Source organism: Solanum lycopersicum, chromosome 8, assembly GCF_036512215.1.
Source record: "Solanum lycopersicum chromosome 8, SLM_r2.1".
Classification (NCBI taxonomy): domain Eukaryota; kingdom Viridiplantae; phylum Streptophyta; class Magnoliopsida; order Solanales; family Solanaceae; genus Solanum; species Solanum lycopersicum.
Window position 1 is genome coordinate 2,668,114 of NC_090807.1, and position 18,775 is coordinate 2,686,888.

General features: G+C 32.3%; 1 protein-coding gene across 4 annotated transcripts; it reads right to left on the reverse strand.

Moving 5' to 3' along the window:
• Window positions 1-2,749: 2,749 nt before the first annotated feature.
• LOC101263336 (DNA mismatch repair protein MSH4) lies at window positions 2,750-18,393 on the reverse strand. 4 transcript variants are annotated; one of them, XM_010326283.4, is made up of 25 exons: window positions 18,238-18,393; window positions 15,437-15,640; window positions 15,304-15,339; window positions 15,087-15,199; window positions 14,148-14,193; window positions 13,367-13,413; window positions 13,063-13,170; window positions 12,675-12,750; window positions 11,875-11,947; window positions 11,639-11,784; window positions 11,480-11,565; window positions 10,851-10,990; window positions 10,538-10,677; window positions 10,411-10,461; window positions 9,949-10,012; window positions 8,501-8,644; window positions 8,341-8,408; window positions 8,151-8,209; window positions 7,593-7,749; window positions 7,291-7,343; window positions 7,101-7,199; window positions 5,798-5,912; window positions 5,597-5,719; window positions 4,884-5,048; window positions 2,750-2,887 (listed from the first exon to the last, which is right to left on the reverse strand). In XM_010326283.4, the coding sequence occupies exons 1-24, from the start codon at window positions 18,301-18,303 to the stop codon at window positions 4,884-4,886; spliced, it is 2,379 nt and encodes a 792-aa protein (XP_010324585.1). In that variant the 5' UTR covers window positions 18,304-18,393; the 3' UTR covers window positions 2,750-2,887. The 4 variants fall into 4 exon arrangements, with proteins under 4 accessions (XP_010324585.1, XP_004244563.1, XP_025888330.1 ...); XM_004244515.5 differs by lacking the exon at window positions 2,750-2,887 and having other exon boundaries at window positions 4,669-5,048; XM_026032545.2 differs by lacking the exon at window positions 2,750-2,887 and having other exon boundaries at window positions 4,669-5,048; window positions 15,304-15,343; window positions 18,238-18,350.
• Window positions 18,394-18,775: the final 382 nt, after the last annotated feature.

Sequence of the window (18,775 nt, forward strand, 5' to 3'; positions counted from 1 at the left end):
GTATAACGAATTATAACGTTTTTTATGTTTGCTTTGTAACACGATAATAGAAACTTTGCTATGATATACAAATATGAATATTTTATTTGTTATATGTGAAAGTTGTCCTAATTTAAAACCCTATACCATTTGGACGATATATATTTAAATAAATAGTAGGGTTTTTCACTTTTATACATAATTATCTAGAAAGAAAAAAACCGTCGGATACAAAACAAGTTAGTGGCTGGTATATTTGTTGGAATTGGACGGCACCTTTTCGATTTAAAGGAACAAATTTTGGTGGTTAATAAATAAATGGTAATCATAAGTAATAAAAAAAATAAAAAATAAATAGTAGAATGAATAATGAATAAGGATTTAAGTATTGCCATGTGATTACAGGTTACATGTTAGGTTCACTTTAAAATTCAAAATATACTTTTCTCGCGTCCATTATGCTATGATTTAAATTATTTTTCTTTTTCTATTAATAAATTAAAGATACACTTCCAATCTTATTGTTATTGGGAAATTAAAATTTGGAAAAAGGGTCTGATATAATTTTCAACTTTGTCATTTAGAGCTGATATACTCCTTGTTATGAAAGTGATTCATATATACCCCTATTTGTAAATAAATGGCTTACATATATCCTTTTCCTTTAACGGAAATGAAAAAAAACTATAATTTTAATCTAAATTTTTATTATTTTTTTCTAAAAAGTATAATCCCATATGAGTAAATTTAATCCTCGTCAAATATATTTTTTTTTGACTTTTTTTTTGTTTCAATGACTAATTTATAATTATTATTTTGATAATCAAATTTATTTATGTTTCACTAATATTCTTGTAAAACTTATTGCAGATGACCAAATTTTTTCTTCGAATACGAAATTAAATTACAATAGACAAAAAAAATAGTTTATTTTCTCTCTCTTTAAATTAAGGAATGAAAGAAAAAATTCAAATAATTATAATAAAAGAAGTCAAAAAATAATTTATGTACGAAAAAAATTAAAATATACCTTGAACTTTGATAGAAGAATCATATATACCCCTAAATAATTTTTTTAAAAAAATTAGAAGTAATAAATATAAATTTAAAACTGATTTTTTAACTTCCGTTAAATGAAGGGTATATGTGAGTCATTTTGTAATGGCAAGGGTATATGTGAGTCATTTGTATAATGGTAAGGGCATATGTGAGTCATTTTTATAACGAGGGATATATAAGCTCTAAATGACAAAGTTGAGGGATATATCCTACCATTTTCCCTTAAATATATGTTGGAAACGTATACTTATTATTGTTAATTTATTCCTTAGATTTTTTTCTACGATTTGTTACTCTTAAATTTGTATACTTAATATAGTATCGTTTTTCTTTCTTATGTGTTAGAAGGTATCACTAAATAGTGGTGTATTATATTATAAGAAAGGTACTAAAGTTATATCATTTAGAGAACTTAATACTTTAACCCTAGACTTGATATTTAGGAATATGAGAATTTACATGTTAATTTAAATATAGAATTGGGGAGTTTTTGGGTTTAGGATAGACCTATAGTAACATGAGTGTTGTTAGTTTTGAAATTTTATTGTCGTTAATTATTTGATTAGATTGCTTTGAATTGGAAGTTTAACGAAAAAGAAGGCTCAAGTTTCAGAGTAAATTCTTATTTGATTCAGGTAAGTGAATTTTTAAGTATAGAAAAATTATAAAAGGCGTTAGTACTATCTACTGTTATGTGTTTTAACTATTTAAAATCTGTTTTTGTTGAATGGAATATAGTTAAATAAACGGCACATCTATGCACTTAATTTATGTATATTCTTTAGAAAATTAAACATGTCACATGCATCTGTGAAATAATTGAATTTGAGGAATAGTTGTTACTGAATTTAATTGATTTTCAAAATCTGTTACATTTTTTTATTGATATTATGTTTGTATAATGTACAAAGTCGAAAAGTAAAAGCTAGTTTGAATAAGTTGAGGAATATACCCTCTTATTCCTTTTAACTGGTTCATAATAGAATTTTTTTTGTATTTTTTTGAAAGAAAATAATAAATAAAAAATTATATTTTACTATAATAATAAGGACTATTAATAAAGTGTTTTGAGAAATTAATTAATAATTAATATTTAGAATAAAAAGATTTACTTAAATGTTAAAATTGACGAATAAAAGTTAACTTTATTTATTATTTTTATATATAATATAATATGATATAATATAATATAGAAATGAACTGAGAATATAATTTATGAATTAAATTACATGAGGTTAATGATGTGTCTCTTTTATGAAGCAAATAAAATAATGAGTGATGAATATAGCCAATAAAGGTGTAATTGTTCATTACATTATCATCTTTTATTTCTTCATCACATTTTCCCATGGCAAAGAAGATTCTTAATTACTCATTAAGAACTTTAATTCTTTTCCACGTATATTATGCCCCACCACTAATAATAAATAGTCGAAAGTTACAATACTTGAAATATAATTGACTGCTGAGCCGTATGAGGTAAGAAATATGTTGGTGTAATATATAATAAATATAATAAATTATAGTTTGAAAATAAAATGATACAAGTAAGAAATAAATCTTTAGGTTAGGCATGCATATCACTTTTTTAAAGGAGATTAACGGCTATTACTGCATAATCTATAACAACTCAATAATGTCGGTAACAACTCATGTAACTCTGAATTAATTGAAGAGTCTAAAGCTTCATAAAATATATCTTTCTTCAACATATAAATACTCATTTTTATTTAGTGAATATATATAGTTGTAGATTTAGGATATTATTTATCTCAACTCTCTCACTTCACAAACTCTGTGTATAAACAATACAACATGTCTCATCTTTTTTACACTCTTTTACATTTTCCTGATAACACAAAGTAAGATCACATAATTTACAACATATGATAAAATTGCATAACAGAAAAAATTAGTGATAGATTATGAAAATAGTAATTACAAGAATTACCTCAAAATAATATACATTAGATTTTTAATTTTAATATTAAAATACATAAATACCGTCTATCATAATAAGTATAGAAATTATAAAAATTCTATGGTTCATATATGTTGGCATTTTAGTTAACACTATACGTTAATATTATAATCTTGTACCTCTATAAGGGCATCATTCAAAGATTTTATTTTTCCACAAAGTATAGAAAAGTTGCAAAATATTGTAGTAGAGAAAATACATGCTACTCACTTTCTTCTTTATTCTTTTTCACTCTGTTACTTTTGGACTCTTTTCTCCTTTTTATTTCGATTTTGATTTTCATCTTAAATACGCGGAAAAATAATTAAAATTGTTCTCAACATATCGAAAATAACTTAAAATGTCTTCATTTCGCCTCATGAATAAGAAAAGGGAAAATTACTGGTAAACTATATTAAGTAATTAATTAATAAAGATATAGTTTAATTTATTTACTCTCAATTAATAATAGTTTCATTTTCTTTTATCATAATTAATGGGACTTACCATCTATTTGTATACCAACGCTTATTTATGATTTTATATATAATTTTATATTAAATCAATTTGATCTCTCCTATCTCCTAAAATCACTGCTCCACTCTATTTTGAATTTCAAATTTCATAAGATTTCACGTACTTCACTCCTCCACTCTATTTTAAATTTCAAATTTCATAAGATTTCACGTACTTCTCTTCCATCTTGCTCTCAATTTTCGCAGGTAACCCATGAATCTATTTTTATTTTTTTCCTTCATCAACAATTGTATATGTATTATGCTTCTTAGTTTTTCATATTCTTTTTTAAAAAAAAAAACTTTTTTTCTCATCATATTACAAGTTGTTCAAAATTAGAATGAAAGATTCATCTCAATCTGTAAGAATTACCTGTTTGAATGTTATGTATATAGTTGTTTTTACAATAAATTAGTATATACAAAGCTAATCAAGGTATCTTGTATTGTTATATTCATATTTAAGTTTTTTGTATATTCAACTAGTTATATATGTATTATACGTAATTACTTTTAAAAAGTGATACATTTATTTGTATAATAATTTGTTTAAATTACAATTTTTTTTTGTATTTTACATTATTATATACACAACTGCTTGAGGAATTTGTGTATATATGTATATAATAATTACTTTACAATTTGGTGCAAATTAAACAATTTATATTCAATTTATTTACATTCGTATATAAACTTTTTATACGTTAAAAAGTTTAGTTTCCCAGAAACAAGTTTGTATGGATTTTCAATCGCAACCGAATTCTTTTTTGAAAAAATATTTGAATTTGAATGTTTAGCTTAAATTATGGGATTATGTAAATGTTTGTTACCATATTTAAGGTTATTGTTACTATTTAATGGAAAAGTAAAATATCGTACAAATTTTAAAAAAACGTTTTATATAAAATAAAAAGCTACACAACAAACTATATTATACCCATAAAATATAATTATGTAAACTATACTCATATAATGTTATTTTATAAATTGAGTTTGCCATGTATGAAATTTTTCTAAAAAAAAAAAAAAAACCTTTAAGGTCCCCATATTTTGAACAAAAGTTGATGTGACATAAATAAATATTTTAGCTAAATATGTAATTTTTTTTATTGGTCCACATTAATTAGACTCAATTTCATTTACAATCATATCTAGTGAAAGAACAAAACTTGTAATTTTATGCAAATTAAAATAGGCCTCCATGAGAAATCAAGAACCCTTTCATAATCAGATATTTAGAATTCCACTTGTTTTATAGTAGTTATCTTAAAATACCACTTTCTTAGTCCAAGATTATCAGATAGATTCAAAATTTCAGATCTTAGTGTTGATATTAGATGAAATATATATGAGTAAATGGTTCTACTTACCTAAAGCCTTCCACCAATATAGTTTTCCTTAAGGTTCTGCAGAGCCTCCCTTAAAGAATCTTCATCCTGATCAGAATATTTCAAGCACATCAGCCGTTGAGCTACACGGTAAATCAATTGTACGTCCTCGTACTGTCTGCAGTTCACCTCCATTCTCTTCATTTCCTATACGATAAGAAAAAAAGAAGGCAAAACGATCAAACATAACATGGATGTGCAATTTACCTTCCTCAAAGCTTGGAAAATTGAAACAAAAAATGCAGGGAAGAAACGCAGATGTATGGAAAATCTCCGCCTATGTGAGTTTCAAAATGTGTAGTTGGTCCCAAACTCAGGATATAAGAGTAGCACTGTGATAGTTGATGGCCACACTTAAAATCTATGTTGCTCGGACCCTTCAAAATGTCGATAGGTGGATGTCTGATACTCCAAAAGTAGTGCATTTTGGAGATTCCAAACAACGTAGCTTAAAATAGTCTAAGTTGGTGCAAGGGTGAGATGTTACTATGATGCACTCAAGGGTGTGGTATGATGGTCAATGAAGTGAATTAAGAACCATGAGGTTTCAGGTTAAAATCAATTTTTCCCGTTTGAAAGAGAATGGGGGTGGAAAGAAATGGAACTCGCAGTGGTAAAACGAACTACAAGATCTTTCAACACAATGGCAATTTCCAAACAAGACATTCTCTCATTGCGGAAGTGAAACAAGTTACCTTCTCTGTGATCCTAGATGTGATTCTTTTGGCAGTCTCCACTACTGAACTTGGTAATCCAGCTACTCCTGCTAGCATGAGGCCGTAATGTGGCACATGACGTGACCCATCCTTCAGTTGAAACTAAGTAGAAAACACAAAGAGGAAATGAAAATGAAGGTATAAATTGTTTATAAACCACTGAGTGATTCAGAGATATACCTTGAAGTCCATGCGGTTATTCCTCACATCAACATCAAAATGAAGAATTTTTACATTTGGATACATTGTGGATAGCGCTGATAGATTTTCCATATGAGTAGCAAATATTGAGTACCTGCAAACAAATTGCCCTACATTGGGTCAAATTATAAAACTTGGATGTATGTATTAAATTCTGCGACAAAATAATATTGATCCAACAGCAAGAGAGACAATTCTTTATGAAAACCTAAAGAACGTGTAGCTATTTTTCTTTATTTCTTATAACTGTGGTGTTTGGGCCAGCTTGCGCCTCCCACCAGCAACAACTATAGGTAACTGTATCCACCAAAGTTTGAACATAGGAAGAAATCACCAAGCGTTTTTGTCGTAGCTGGAATATGAACGTGAGACCTCATGGTTCTCAATCCACTTCATTGGCCACTAGGTCACACCCTTGGGTCCAAAGAACGTGTAGCTATTGAAAACTTAAAAAAGTGACAACGTTCAATATAATAAGCTCACTGGGTAGAGAAATATCTGGACAGTGGAAATGCATCTACATTTATATAGAATTTGACATTATTATTCGGGTCACATGTCTAGGAATCTTAGAAGAGTTGATTAATCACAAAATTTAGTGCTCCAAACACCTCTTAGTAGTTCTCTGCCAATTTTCTAAGCAGAACTTGAAGTGTAAAGTTTAATTCTGAGATATAATGACATCTAGGAAGTTACGAGATGAAGAATTTTATTAGCCTTCTGAACAAAAATGAAGGGAGTTTTTAAAGATATTGTCTTGCTTCTCTATAATGAAAACTTCAAACTAGTGATTCTATAAGAGGCTCAGTAAACAACCTTACAAGAAATTGTAGACGATATCACAAAATCCACTCCCTATTTCAAGGTCCGGTACAGTATTTATATTATTCAACCCTGATATTCAAATACCAGATAAGAATAATTTCAAGCATAACGTTCCCCTTGGTATGACTTCTGTACTTTCATTAGCAATCTTGATTGGTTTCTAAATTTTTTGCTCCTTATTTGAATCCTGCTTCTAAGAAGCCCTTGAATTGGTAGTCATATCTTTTATAGCATCCAGGTAAAAGCAGAATTTTAGCAGTTTGCAAGTACCAAATATTACTTCAACTTATAAAGTGAAAAATTAAAGCCTAATTTTCAAACTTTGCTGCAGTCCATACAATGTAAAATACAAGCTAACTAATCATAGGCTTTGTTATGAAATACAGCATGTTTGGGCTAGTAAATATTTAACCATATTGCATTTAAGATTGAGATACAAAGAGGGCTTTGAGATTACGCTTTAAGTGCCAATAGATGCTCACAACAGCTCCACGCGATTGCGAGTCCATCAGAGGATGAGGTCGCCCTCCCCAGTTCATCCATAACAATCAAACTTCTGTGTACAGCAAAGGAAGTACAAAGTTTTAAACTTTAGACAGACAAATCCTCATGCTAAGTCAGTGGACACATTTTGTGAAACAATCTACCTATGGGACACGTTTTGCATGATAAAAGCCGTCTCCTTCATCTCTGTCATGAACTACATAGACCACGGTTACATGAAATACTGGTGATTTCTATATTGGCTATCTCCGTAACAGGATGATTTGAATATAAGAGAACATTTACATTTTGAAGATGACAAACTTCAGAAGAAATTTGGCAAAACTATGGTTAAGTTTTTTCACAAGTAAAACTAACTTGCATAAATACAGGAACAAAATCAATGCTATTCTAAAATATAGAACTTCCATGCAAGAATATACCATTCACAACTAGATGATTATACCGTGCTAGAATTTGATTCGAGACTGTCCATTGTTCCCATCCTTGTAAAAATACGATCGACCACCCTCAAAGTGGCAAATCGAGCAGGAATATAGCAACCAATTTGAGCAAGGATGACCATCAAACAAACTTGCTGAAGATAAGTACTTTTTCCGCTCCTACAACAAACAACATGCATGAGTTATCAGGTAGAAAATGGCACAACAAATTCATGTGAGGCAGAAAGAGCTTATCTAAGATGCATGGAAGGGATGAGAGAGGTAAGTCAAGAGGGGTTGAAGTCCCCATCATCCATTTTCTTTCTTTGCTCAGTGCTTCAATAAAAAGACGGAAAAAAACTTATGCTGTAGCTTCCCATTAAACATATGTCCGGGGATAAATCTTAATCGGGAGAAGAAGGTTCTCATTTGTTTCCTTCCCTCGTCCAAAATTTTGAAGAGTTCGACATGATGTGAAAGGGGATATGGTGTCACTCATACCGGATTCCGTGATACTCACAAGAAGAACAAACCTACACAGACAGTTTAATTTTATTAAGGAATATAATAAGGTTGCTTACATGTTTGGGCCCATTACAATAGCCATATTTGATGCTTCAGAAAGAAAGATGCCATTTGGCTGCAAAAGAGAAGTCAATACCACTTCCAAATTCAGAAATTTCTAGTATCAAAGTAGACAAAGGCCATTAACTTGCTATGTCAAGATCAATTTCAAACTTCTTCTCAGATCACTAGAAGAAAACAACATACAATGAAATCATTGTGTATGCTTTCCAGAATGGGGTGCCGTCCAGAATCAATTGCCAATGGGCCATCACCTAAGAGGGGAGAAAAATTTAAATTTAACAAATCAATTTTTTTCATAATCTTGGCATCAAGCAAGTATTGAGAGTTACGACTAAATACTCACATGTAAAACGAGCTCTAGTATATCTATCAACTGGTTTCGTTGATATAGTGTGAGCAAATGAATTTACCATCATATCTAAAAGGCACAACACTTCTGAAAGAACAGTAAGCACGGAGACATCCTCTCGTATTGCATCCATTAATGCTGCATGTTAGCACGAAAGGAAAAAATTCTAAGAACAGATAGTTCTCAAATAACAATAGGGTAAACAGAATGAAGAGTATGCCACTTGCTGAATATATTATATGCAAATACAGGTTAACAGATGCATCTTTCATGTGTTAAGCAGAATTGTCAGAGACATACAAAAACCAATATTAATACAGAAGTAACAAGCAGAAGATGCTTAACTTCCAAGTACAGATTGGAAGAAAACATTAACATCCCATCTCATTCAGAAAAACCCCTATCCTTCTAATCAGCATGTCGCTACTAGTAGTTAAGTAATGTTACTCTTGCTAAGCAACCATCTATATTATAAAGGGAATAAGTCCTGTCTGGAGCTATGCTTAGAATCATTAAGGTGCAGGGAAACCACTACACAGATCTCTACCAGGGACCAGGACAGGCAATAAGATATAAAATATCATTGGATGCTTTTACTTATCAAAACAATATTATTGGAAGATTTTATCAAAGATTTTGACCTCTGTTGACATATGAAAAAACTCTTTAAAAAGCCAGTGGACTTGCAAAGTCAATGGCAAAGCACTCCCTTGCCCCGCCCATAAGCTACATGTATACAGTGATGTTGCAGTATTCTCTCATTGCAATCAACTCTGATAAACCATCCATGCATATATCTTATAGGGATTTGATGCAGAATGCAAGACGAAGAAGATTTCAATAGACTATTCTTTCTATTTAACCAAAGCTCTAAAGATGTCTAATGATTTTTTTTCTTTCTAAATTTAGGTTTCAACTTAAGCTGATTCGCTGAAGAATTTAGGGCTACATTATCATATTCTTGAGTCAAGGATATTATAGTAATAAGGTATTTGTATTGAGTTCGTAGGAAATAAATATACCCTACTATTCTTTGCATCTTTCCAGCAATAGAACAACTAAGAATCAGCCCCACATTTTCCACTCTTATAATATGTTTATGTTCCTGATCCACTAAACTGTCATCAATCAACTTTGCCCTCTGACATGACTGAAACCACAAAACTTTAGAATAGAAGTATTCCCGATAGTTTCATTATTTCAAAGTTCAAACACCAAAAAAGGTTTGCTGAAAAAAGATGAAAAACTATAATATGTTTAAGACATTTCTTCTAGCCCCTTGGAAGCACCCAAAGAAAATAATTTAAACTTTATGAAGCAAATGCCTTAGTTATGAAGTCACCACTAATTTTGACATTCTGCATGGACAAGCATTTGATTAGATAGACAAGAGATCCAATAGCAGTAGTAGAGAAAGATGTGCATTGCACCCATCAGTTTACCTTCAAGACAAAGAGCAGTCCTCAACCAGCATTCTTTAGCTGCAGACTTGTTCCTCACATTCAACTGTGAGTGAAGAAAAAACACCTCATCTATAAGCAAAGAGAAGGATAACCACCTAAATATTTGCACTTACTCTCTAGTTACTTCGATTGTCTAGAACTTTTCAGAAATATTTTACACCACATAAAAGATAACCAATTTATGTATTTCATGAGTGTAACTCATTCTCCACTACATTTGTCACTGTCCTTGCTTAAGCCTTAACACTACATTCACCAATCTATATAACTATTACCAAGCAGTGTGTCCTGACCTACCTTTCGCTATCATTGCAAATTAAAAGCATTTTACACCGAACCAGTAACTGGATTTCCTCATAAAGATTATCAAGAGGAATATATTATGATATCTGTTTTGCTCCAACCAAATGGAGCCTATAGTGGATTTCCAGTAATACTCACTGAAGCAAGTTCAAGACTCGAGCAACGGACATTGTTTCCATGTTTCACGACCTGATTATGTGAAACTTGTTAGAGGAAACGAAGCAGGATGCATAAGGAAAGTTTAACTTTATCATAGCATAACAACCTGGATGAACTTGCTGGGCAGTTTTCCCTGTATGTCCTTCTGTGGAATGCTAAAGTAAAACCCTTGCCTGTTATTGAATGGGATCTTCAAGTTCGGCAGTTTGAAATCTTGACGATACTTATTTGCGAGACTGTGTATAGCTATGAATTCAGTGTGTTAAAAACTAAGAAAATGCACTTAAAAGAAATTTAATCATTAACAGAAAACTTCCAATCCACTTCCTTCACTCGTCTCTGTTGCATACCTAATTTCAGAGCCCCGAAATTTCCACTTTCCAAAAAAAAAATTAAATCATGTAATATAATAGGAAAACCTTCGCTAGTATCACAGAATGACCGTCGAGCCATATCAAGAAGCCCATCTGCTCCAGCCTTAACAGCAAAACACTGCTGTGTCCGTGCCACAAAAGGAACTCGCGTATGAAGGACATCATCATCAATCACCTCTCCAATTCTGTGAAAGTAAATGATGCATGGATAAAATAAATATATGAACTGCTGAATGAACACAATAACACAGTTATTGTCATCTAGGAATGATCATATAATAATTAGAGAACTTAATGTATAATACAAAGAAATCACCACTCAATTTGCCACATCATAGCATCTTAATCCTTTAGCAATGAACTTTATTTTACTCTTACTTCGTTTAATTGAGAGAACCTAATTTTCAAACTAACAAAAACAGTATCCATCAAATATCCTAAATCATCATCCTAGAACTGTGTGGCAGCTAAGAAGATTGAGTAGGCACGGCAATAATTAGCTCATGGACGTTAGACAAAATTGAGGAACAGGAATCCTCTCTTTCGGAAGAACAAGAACAGAAAAAGAAGAAGGTCCTCCTAGAGGGGAACTCTCTGAATTCTGAAGAGGGATCTCTCCGACAAGGAGGAAATCGGGGGAAAGCATCATATATCTAGGCAAATTTGAACATTACCTTTTGCTTATTGAAGTATATTTTTCATTCTCACATATGGTTTTGTACACATTTCCAAGCAGACAACTCTTGGCTTCTTTAAGAACCTGAATCGCAAGCTAGTTATTGTACCAGATAGGATCCAGAAAATGTAAACCCCTGAACCGAACAATGGTGCACCTTGGAGAGTAACGGTAAAGCATCAAGAGCTGTTTTGAGAAGAATAATGCTGGATATCATTATCTGGCTCCTTCTTCCATTATCCGAAGCCAAGACTTCATTAGTAACTCTCTTTGGTTTGAAGCAGAAGTGACAAAGGACCCGATCTAGATGGAGAAGCATACATCAACTTTCTGACATGGGAACATACTATATAGAATACGAGTGAGAACCCACCTCCTTCCTTATATGGTTACCTGTTTCTTTCGGAAACTTACGAAGGGCCTGAGACAAACCAAAGAATAGCTGTTCATTGCTCATCAACTCATCCTGGAGATTAATTGAGGGAAGTGTCAAACTAAACGAGTGATATCAGGGCCTCAAAGAATAAGAAATAATGCTTTCAAAGCTGTAAAGCATGATAATTGTCAAAAAAGGGTACAGAAACAGTTTTAACACTTTCTTGAAGATAGTATATACTTGAAGGTTTTGGCTAGGTCAAATTATATCCTGATAAGCACGGCATAAAACTACAAGATCATAACTCTCAGAAAACAGTTGCCGGCTTGTTTAATGTTTATTGCAACTAAAACCCAATCAAGTAATGACCAATGTAATTGCATAATCTGCCAGCTATAGTCAAACAGCACATCCCTGATCCCTCAGTGTTAAAAACTTCTATTTCTGTAAGTAATGAAAGAAACCTCAATCTCCTCCTTCCTGTTTCAATCCTTCTTCATTTTTTCACCCAAAGCAGCACAAGCATATTATTAAATAAAGCCTTTTTTCAAAGAAGGCTTCTTCTCAATAAAATAATTCTTCTAGAGGAGATATAACGAACAATAACTATGCCTCAATTCCAAACAAGTTGGTGTCAGCTATATTATCCTGGAGTAGATATAACAACAATAGATGAATTCTTAAAGCAGAAAATTACTAGACAAAAGTACCATGTAAAACATGAAATTTTTCAGGAAGGAAGGTGGCAAATTTTGATTTCCTAACAACAGAGCATGTTATACATTCTTCTGTTGCATGTGATACATTGAAAACATACCAGGCAGTCGAGTCGAGTGTTAATTGTCTCTATGTCTTTCAGAGGCTGCAAAAGATTTGCCCTCAGAAGTCTAGTCCTGCAGTGGAGTATAATCAAGCAAATTCAGCATTATGCTACAGCTGCACAACATACTGAAAAGACAGATTACGGAGCTTTCCATCCTGAGCAGAACATTGTCATGAGAACTATGAAGTTGGCTCAAGTGTGAGGGCTTTGTATGTACATGTGTCATACTTCTAATCAAAAGATAGCAAGAGGAATCATTAAGCACATATCTGACTTCTCTTTATATACAATTTGGTGCTATAGAAGGCGAAATTATTACATACCCTCCAATACTTCGAGTGAAAGATATAATACCAGTTAATCAATGAAATTATTTACATACCCTCCAATAGTTCGAGTTGTTTTAAGCATGTGGAATAAACTTCTCTTTTTGTTGTTTGTGCCCAGAAGAGAAGCGTGCATAGGCTCAATTATCTCCAAGTTCTGAACACTGCCATCAAAGATGAAGTATAAAATTTACAGTATCTACAAAATCGTACAGTAAATTCTAAACACATTCCTTTAGGATATTCTGTAACTATTTTGCTGATGTTGTTAGCGGAAATGAAACTGAGTAGCCACTACGATAATAAGTGATTGATGCAAGTTGATATGCAACTGTCACTAGTTTGGTACGAGGAGGCTACCTGGTGGAATCAATGTTCATGTGGTCAAAAGATCCATTGAAAGTAACCTGTGGAAAAGAAGATGACTTTGAATCCCAAATACTACTTTTAATTACTCAAGATACATGAAATTCTTAGATGTGCTTATCCACAAAGTGGCACATTAATGTTATACGTATTTTTAACATTTCTGTTTCTTGATCACGCAATGAGAAATCTCTCTTACCAAAGGAACTTCAAAGAATTATAGCACATGGAACTATAAACAGCGATACTAACCTTCAAAGAGCTAAAAGTAATGTCAGTACAGTTTTTTTTCCTAAGAAACGGGATATGTTTGACTAACTCACTAACCTCCCACGGCCCCATCAGCCAAAAACAGAAATGAATAGAGAAAGAAATCCTCAGTGACATGTTCTAGTCATGTACACTAAAGCTGGACATAGTAAGTATCAATTAACACAATAATGTGAACTCTCAGACCTACTAGGAAAAATCGGTCAGGCCAAAAATATGCAAAAACATGATCTGAGACATTCTTCTTGCCGCAGCTACAATAATCACAACCAAATCAGGATTTATTGGTGAACGAGGTGTAGTTCATTCTTCTTTCAAATTCTTACTCTTCACTGTGGTGCAATTTGATGGCCAAAACAATTGAAATCAATAGTTGTTCTATGCAAGGCTTTAATCATTTTGCATGGTAAAATTATTCTTGCAGTATATAAATTCAATAAATTGAAGTACTCTGTATGTTTTCTGCTCCTATTTGATCCTTTCATGCATGAGAAGCCATACATACCAGCAAAGAGTGATTTGTTATAATAACACCTTTCTCTGCTTCGATCCTGCACATTATGTATGTGCCATGTGTATTAATATCCGGAAAAAAATCAAGTGAAACAAGAGGCAGTTACCTCTAAATCGTTAGCATCTTAATATGCCGAAAAATAATCTTGTTTTGTTACACATATTGGTAACATAGTTCATAGATCGACAATATATTTCCTTCAAAGTTAAGAATATTAAATTGACATTGCCAGTGTTATAAGGGTCTATGGTTGTAGTTGATACAAAATATAAATTGAAGAGAATCTGGAGATCTGATGCAAGTGATGTGCAGTAAAATCTTGTTGTAGCACAACAGAAATCGTGCTATCAGATGACCTCTTTGTTACAACTCTTACCAGGCATCAAATTGTGTCAGTTTTTTATAAAAGCTAATGAATGGAAGTCTTCAGATTACTCAAGGTAGTCTGTATTCAACAAAGTAACATACTAACATGAGGAAATTCAGATGTTGAAAGAGCTAAGGATGAGATCTCAAAGTCTTATGTCGATTGTGGAACACCACAATGTTACTCATTTGTGGAGAGAATTTTAGCTCCCTGCACTTGTGCTTAGAGGACATAATTGTTGACTTGGACTTGCTCTTTTAGACGCTGACAACTTAATCCCAAATAGTAACTAACTGAGATCTATACTGAATGTCCATTCCTGAACTTAGTGGCTCAAATTGCAAAGTTAGGTATCAGAAAGAGCATTGGTGAGACTCTTATAGCAAAGCCAATTCAGTGTTTGTACCTATCAGAAATGGATATCAGTGTTGTCGCAAACTGTTCTACAAACTACATTACAACTCCCAAGACATGACTAAAGAACGTGAAATTATCATTCAACATGCAAGAAATATAGATGAAGTACTGCGTCCAATAAATTGGAAGTCACCATAGCATCATACCACTTGATAGTTGCAGCTGCTGCAGCCAAGCACAAATAGTATTGCTTGTAGTATGAATCCAGACCAAGAGCAGACGGTTCCTTAGCAGCTAAACCTTTAACCAGTACAGCTCCCTTCAGAATGTATTAAAGTTTGAAGCAGTGTCAGTGTTTAAAACTCATTAAGACAGATAGTTCAAAGCCATCACAATTTAATGGGGAAGCAGTCACGCCAATACCCTGGTATCATCAAAGCAACCACGGGCCATTATAACCTGTCTACATCAACATAAGCTTAAGTATTTGACTTCTAAAACATTTTAATCACGCATTTTATCAAAACAGATCCACCAATGTGTAGAGGAAACTTACCTTTTTTGTGGAGGAACAAACTCTGTCTGCCAGTTGTGAGACTCCGACCATTCCATCCGCCGCCAGTTTATTGGGGGAAACAATTATCACCATAGGTTCATAGAACTGTAGTAAAGTCTTTGTATTTTGATAGGAGCTGCTAGTCTCTATATACTGAGAAAGATGCAGTGATGCTGATCTCAAATCAAATGCAGCTACTCCAACCTGCCGATAAATTGCTATTACCAGTTAAGATATGAAACTCCGGCAAAGCATGGTTTTCTTTTCTTTTCAACTCTGAATTCTTAATAAGTTCTTACCTTTTTTATAAGTAATATTCATCCAAAGAACTGGCAGAAAAATAACAATGTCTTTTTGAAAGTTAAGGAGACAAATTTCACTAGAATTAATGAATAACTTGGAAATTCAACTTTTTAACTGAATTTACATCTCAAACCGACTTGCATCCAGGGAACCTTAGGCACAGATTCTTTCTTTAGATGCAATTCACCCGAGTACTTACTGGGTTTCCTTTGAAAAAGGAAAAGAAAGTGTTAATCCATTTAAGTCAACAAGAAAAAATGTAGAGTGAAGCTTCACCCAGGGAAGCACCGTAGACTTCTTTTAGCTGGTTCCGTTCGAGATTATTTTAAGCCGTAAAGTTCTGAGGAACTAAAATAAATGGTCCAGAGATTCAACTAAAGCTAGAAGCTACTTAAAGAATTAACTAGAATGCTACCACAAGATTAAGAAATGTCTTCAAGACGAAGGAAAATACTAATGTTGATGCACGCATTTAAGATGAGCAAATGTGAATGCAGCAGCCAAATGTAGAAGAGAGAAATAATTGTAAAGTTTTCTTTGTTTCCTCCATGGTATGAGTACTCACTAAGGAACAAATTATGGTAATGCATTCATTCATTAATTGGACAAAGTTACTCCTTTCACCCCAATTTATATGACAGACTTCACATTTTAGGATCTCCAAAAAAATGTTTATCATCATTCCACTGATAATATTGTTAATCCAACTTTCAAGAACTCAAATTTAGTTACCTTTCCAAATTTAAACTTTAGTGTGGTAGTTCACTATTTTACATATCAAACTAATTTCTCAGTTATTAATTTGATTCTTTTTCTATTATACTAGTCAAATTCAACATTTTAACCTCAGTCAAAAACCATCTTATGAAGTGCCCTGTATACCCTGTATAGAGTATATCTTATTGTTTATTGTAAAGCCCTAGATAGATTGGGAGGATCTGGTCTTTTATCAAATAATAAGAGCCTTAAATCAGTGCAACTTAGTGCTAGAAGAAAGGACTTGAGGAGGATTAGTATGGTTCATCACATCAAATGTGATTGACCTAAACATTTGCAAATATTTCTGTAATTTCAGAACCTTCTTTTTCACTAGTTCAGTAGCTCACACTTCAACAACAGCAGTCTAGCAGGCTACATCTTGATTACCTCCATACATCAGTGAATATCACATTATATAACCACATACCCAGACATAGAAATGAAATTAAGTATATTCTTCAAATTTGATAAACTCCAAACTATCAGTATATCATGACACGTATAAAACTGATGACCTGCTCTTACCTCTGAATTACTTCAACACAACAATAAATTTCAAGGATAGAACAGCCACATATTCTCTAACGGTATGCCTAAAATGAAGCATAATCCAATCCCTTCTTCGAATTTGAGAAACTCAAAGCTATCAACGGACATGTGCATCGTATTTATCCATTTCTCAAAATTCACAAACAATTAAGCTATAACACATGTGTTTATATACATGATATAAACACTCTTAAGGTCACAAAACTATACATATTTTAAGAAAAAAAGAAGTTCAAATCTGCTAGTTTCTACGTTGCAAAATAAAATCTATCTATTCAACAGAAGTTTAAAAATGCTCGTACTATATAGCCAGAAATGCACTTATATCAACTTTGTGCATCACATCGCGAAATTTGCACCTGTAACTTAAAAGAACACGTTCAAATTTGCTTCTTAGGTTGTGAAATTGCCCCTATTCATTCCAACAAAAAAAGGGTTCAAATATGCTCCTTATACATCACAAAACTGCACAGCTTCGTTCAAATTTAGGTTCCTATTTGCTGTTAACATCCCGAGATTCCATCTGTTTACTCAAATGAAGTTTAAATATGCTCATTACTAACAAAATTTCACATTCATTCAGAAAAATGTTCATAATATGCTTTTAATACATAGTTCAATAGCACCTATTCATTCAACAAAGAAGTTCAAATCCTCTCATCAGACATCACAAAATTGAACTGATTCATTCAAAATCACACATTGAACATCGTGAAATTGCTTCTGTTTACTCAAATGAAGTTCAAATTCGCTCGCCACTTAGGAAAACATCTTCATTCAAAAAAAAAGTTCAAATTCATTCATCATACATCACAAAATTGCACTGCTACATTCAAAATCACACATTAAACATCACGAAATCGCATCTGTTAACTCAAATGAAGTTCAAATTTGCTCGTCACTTACGAAAACACCTTCATTAAAAAAAAAGGTTCAATATGCTCGTAATACATCGTGAAATAGCACCTATTCATTCAAAAAAACATTCAAATTCACTCATCGTACATCGCAAAATCGCATTGATCCATTCAAAATTAACTTCAAATTCGCTCGTTAAACATTCGAAGTTACATCTGTTTACTCGAATTTTGCTGGTTATACATGTGATGTTCGTCAAAATTTTCTGTTTTATGATGTTAATTCGGATATCAACACATGAAAATACACAAATGCGGAGAGGAGAAGATAACCTCCTTGGCTCGGTTCTCAATGAACCCGGCGACGAAGCTTGATCTTTCTCCGGCGTCTTCTTCCATTGAACTCGAAGCACTCAGCTACTGAACAGTGAGCAGTGGTGAAAAACGTGACTTCTCACATTCGCGCCAAGTTATATATAGAGTAGCAATTTTTTACCCGACTGCCCCGGTTTGACGTAGTGTTTATTTTCACTTTTATTTTAATCGTGGTGCTTTTTTTTAATTGGCACGATCATAATTTTAATTTGGCATAAAAAAAAATAAAAAAATATATAAAATATAAATATATATACATATGAATTGAAATCGAGGAAGTAAAAAATTGTGAATCAAAATAATTTTACCTATAATCTAATTTTGTGCACAAGTTTAAGAAAAAATTATGTTTACGAAGAATGACAATGAATATAAGAAATTAAGTTTAACCCATAAAAAAATTCAAACCATCATAATTAGAAAATTACTTTTTCGTCTCATTTCTTAAATCAATATGAAATTCTAACGACGTATTTCATGGATAAGAGCGAAGAAT

What these genes read in the sequence shown, in the direction of transcription:
- LOC101263336 (XM_010326283.4), bottom strand. Translation starts at nt 18,303, where the DNA reads ATGGAAGAAGACGCCGGAGAAAGATCAAGCTTCGTCGCCGGGTTCATT. An exon ending in TGCCCAGCAAGTTCATCCAG is followed by an intron (nt 10,462 to 10,537) that starts GTTGTTATGCTA and finishes TCACATAATCAG; the next exon opens with GTCGTGAAACATGGAAACAA. An exon ending in TCGAATCAAATTCTAGCACG is followed by an intron (nt 7,344 to 7,592) that starts GTATAATCATCT and finishes TGGTCTATGTAG; the next exon opens with TTCATGACAGAGATGAAGGA.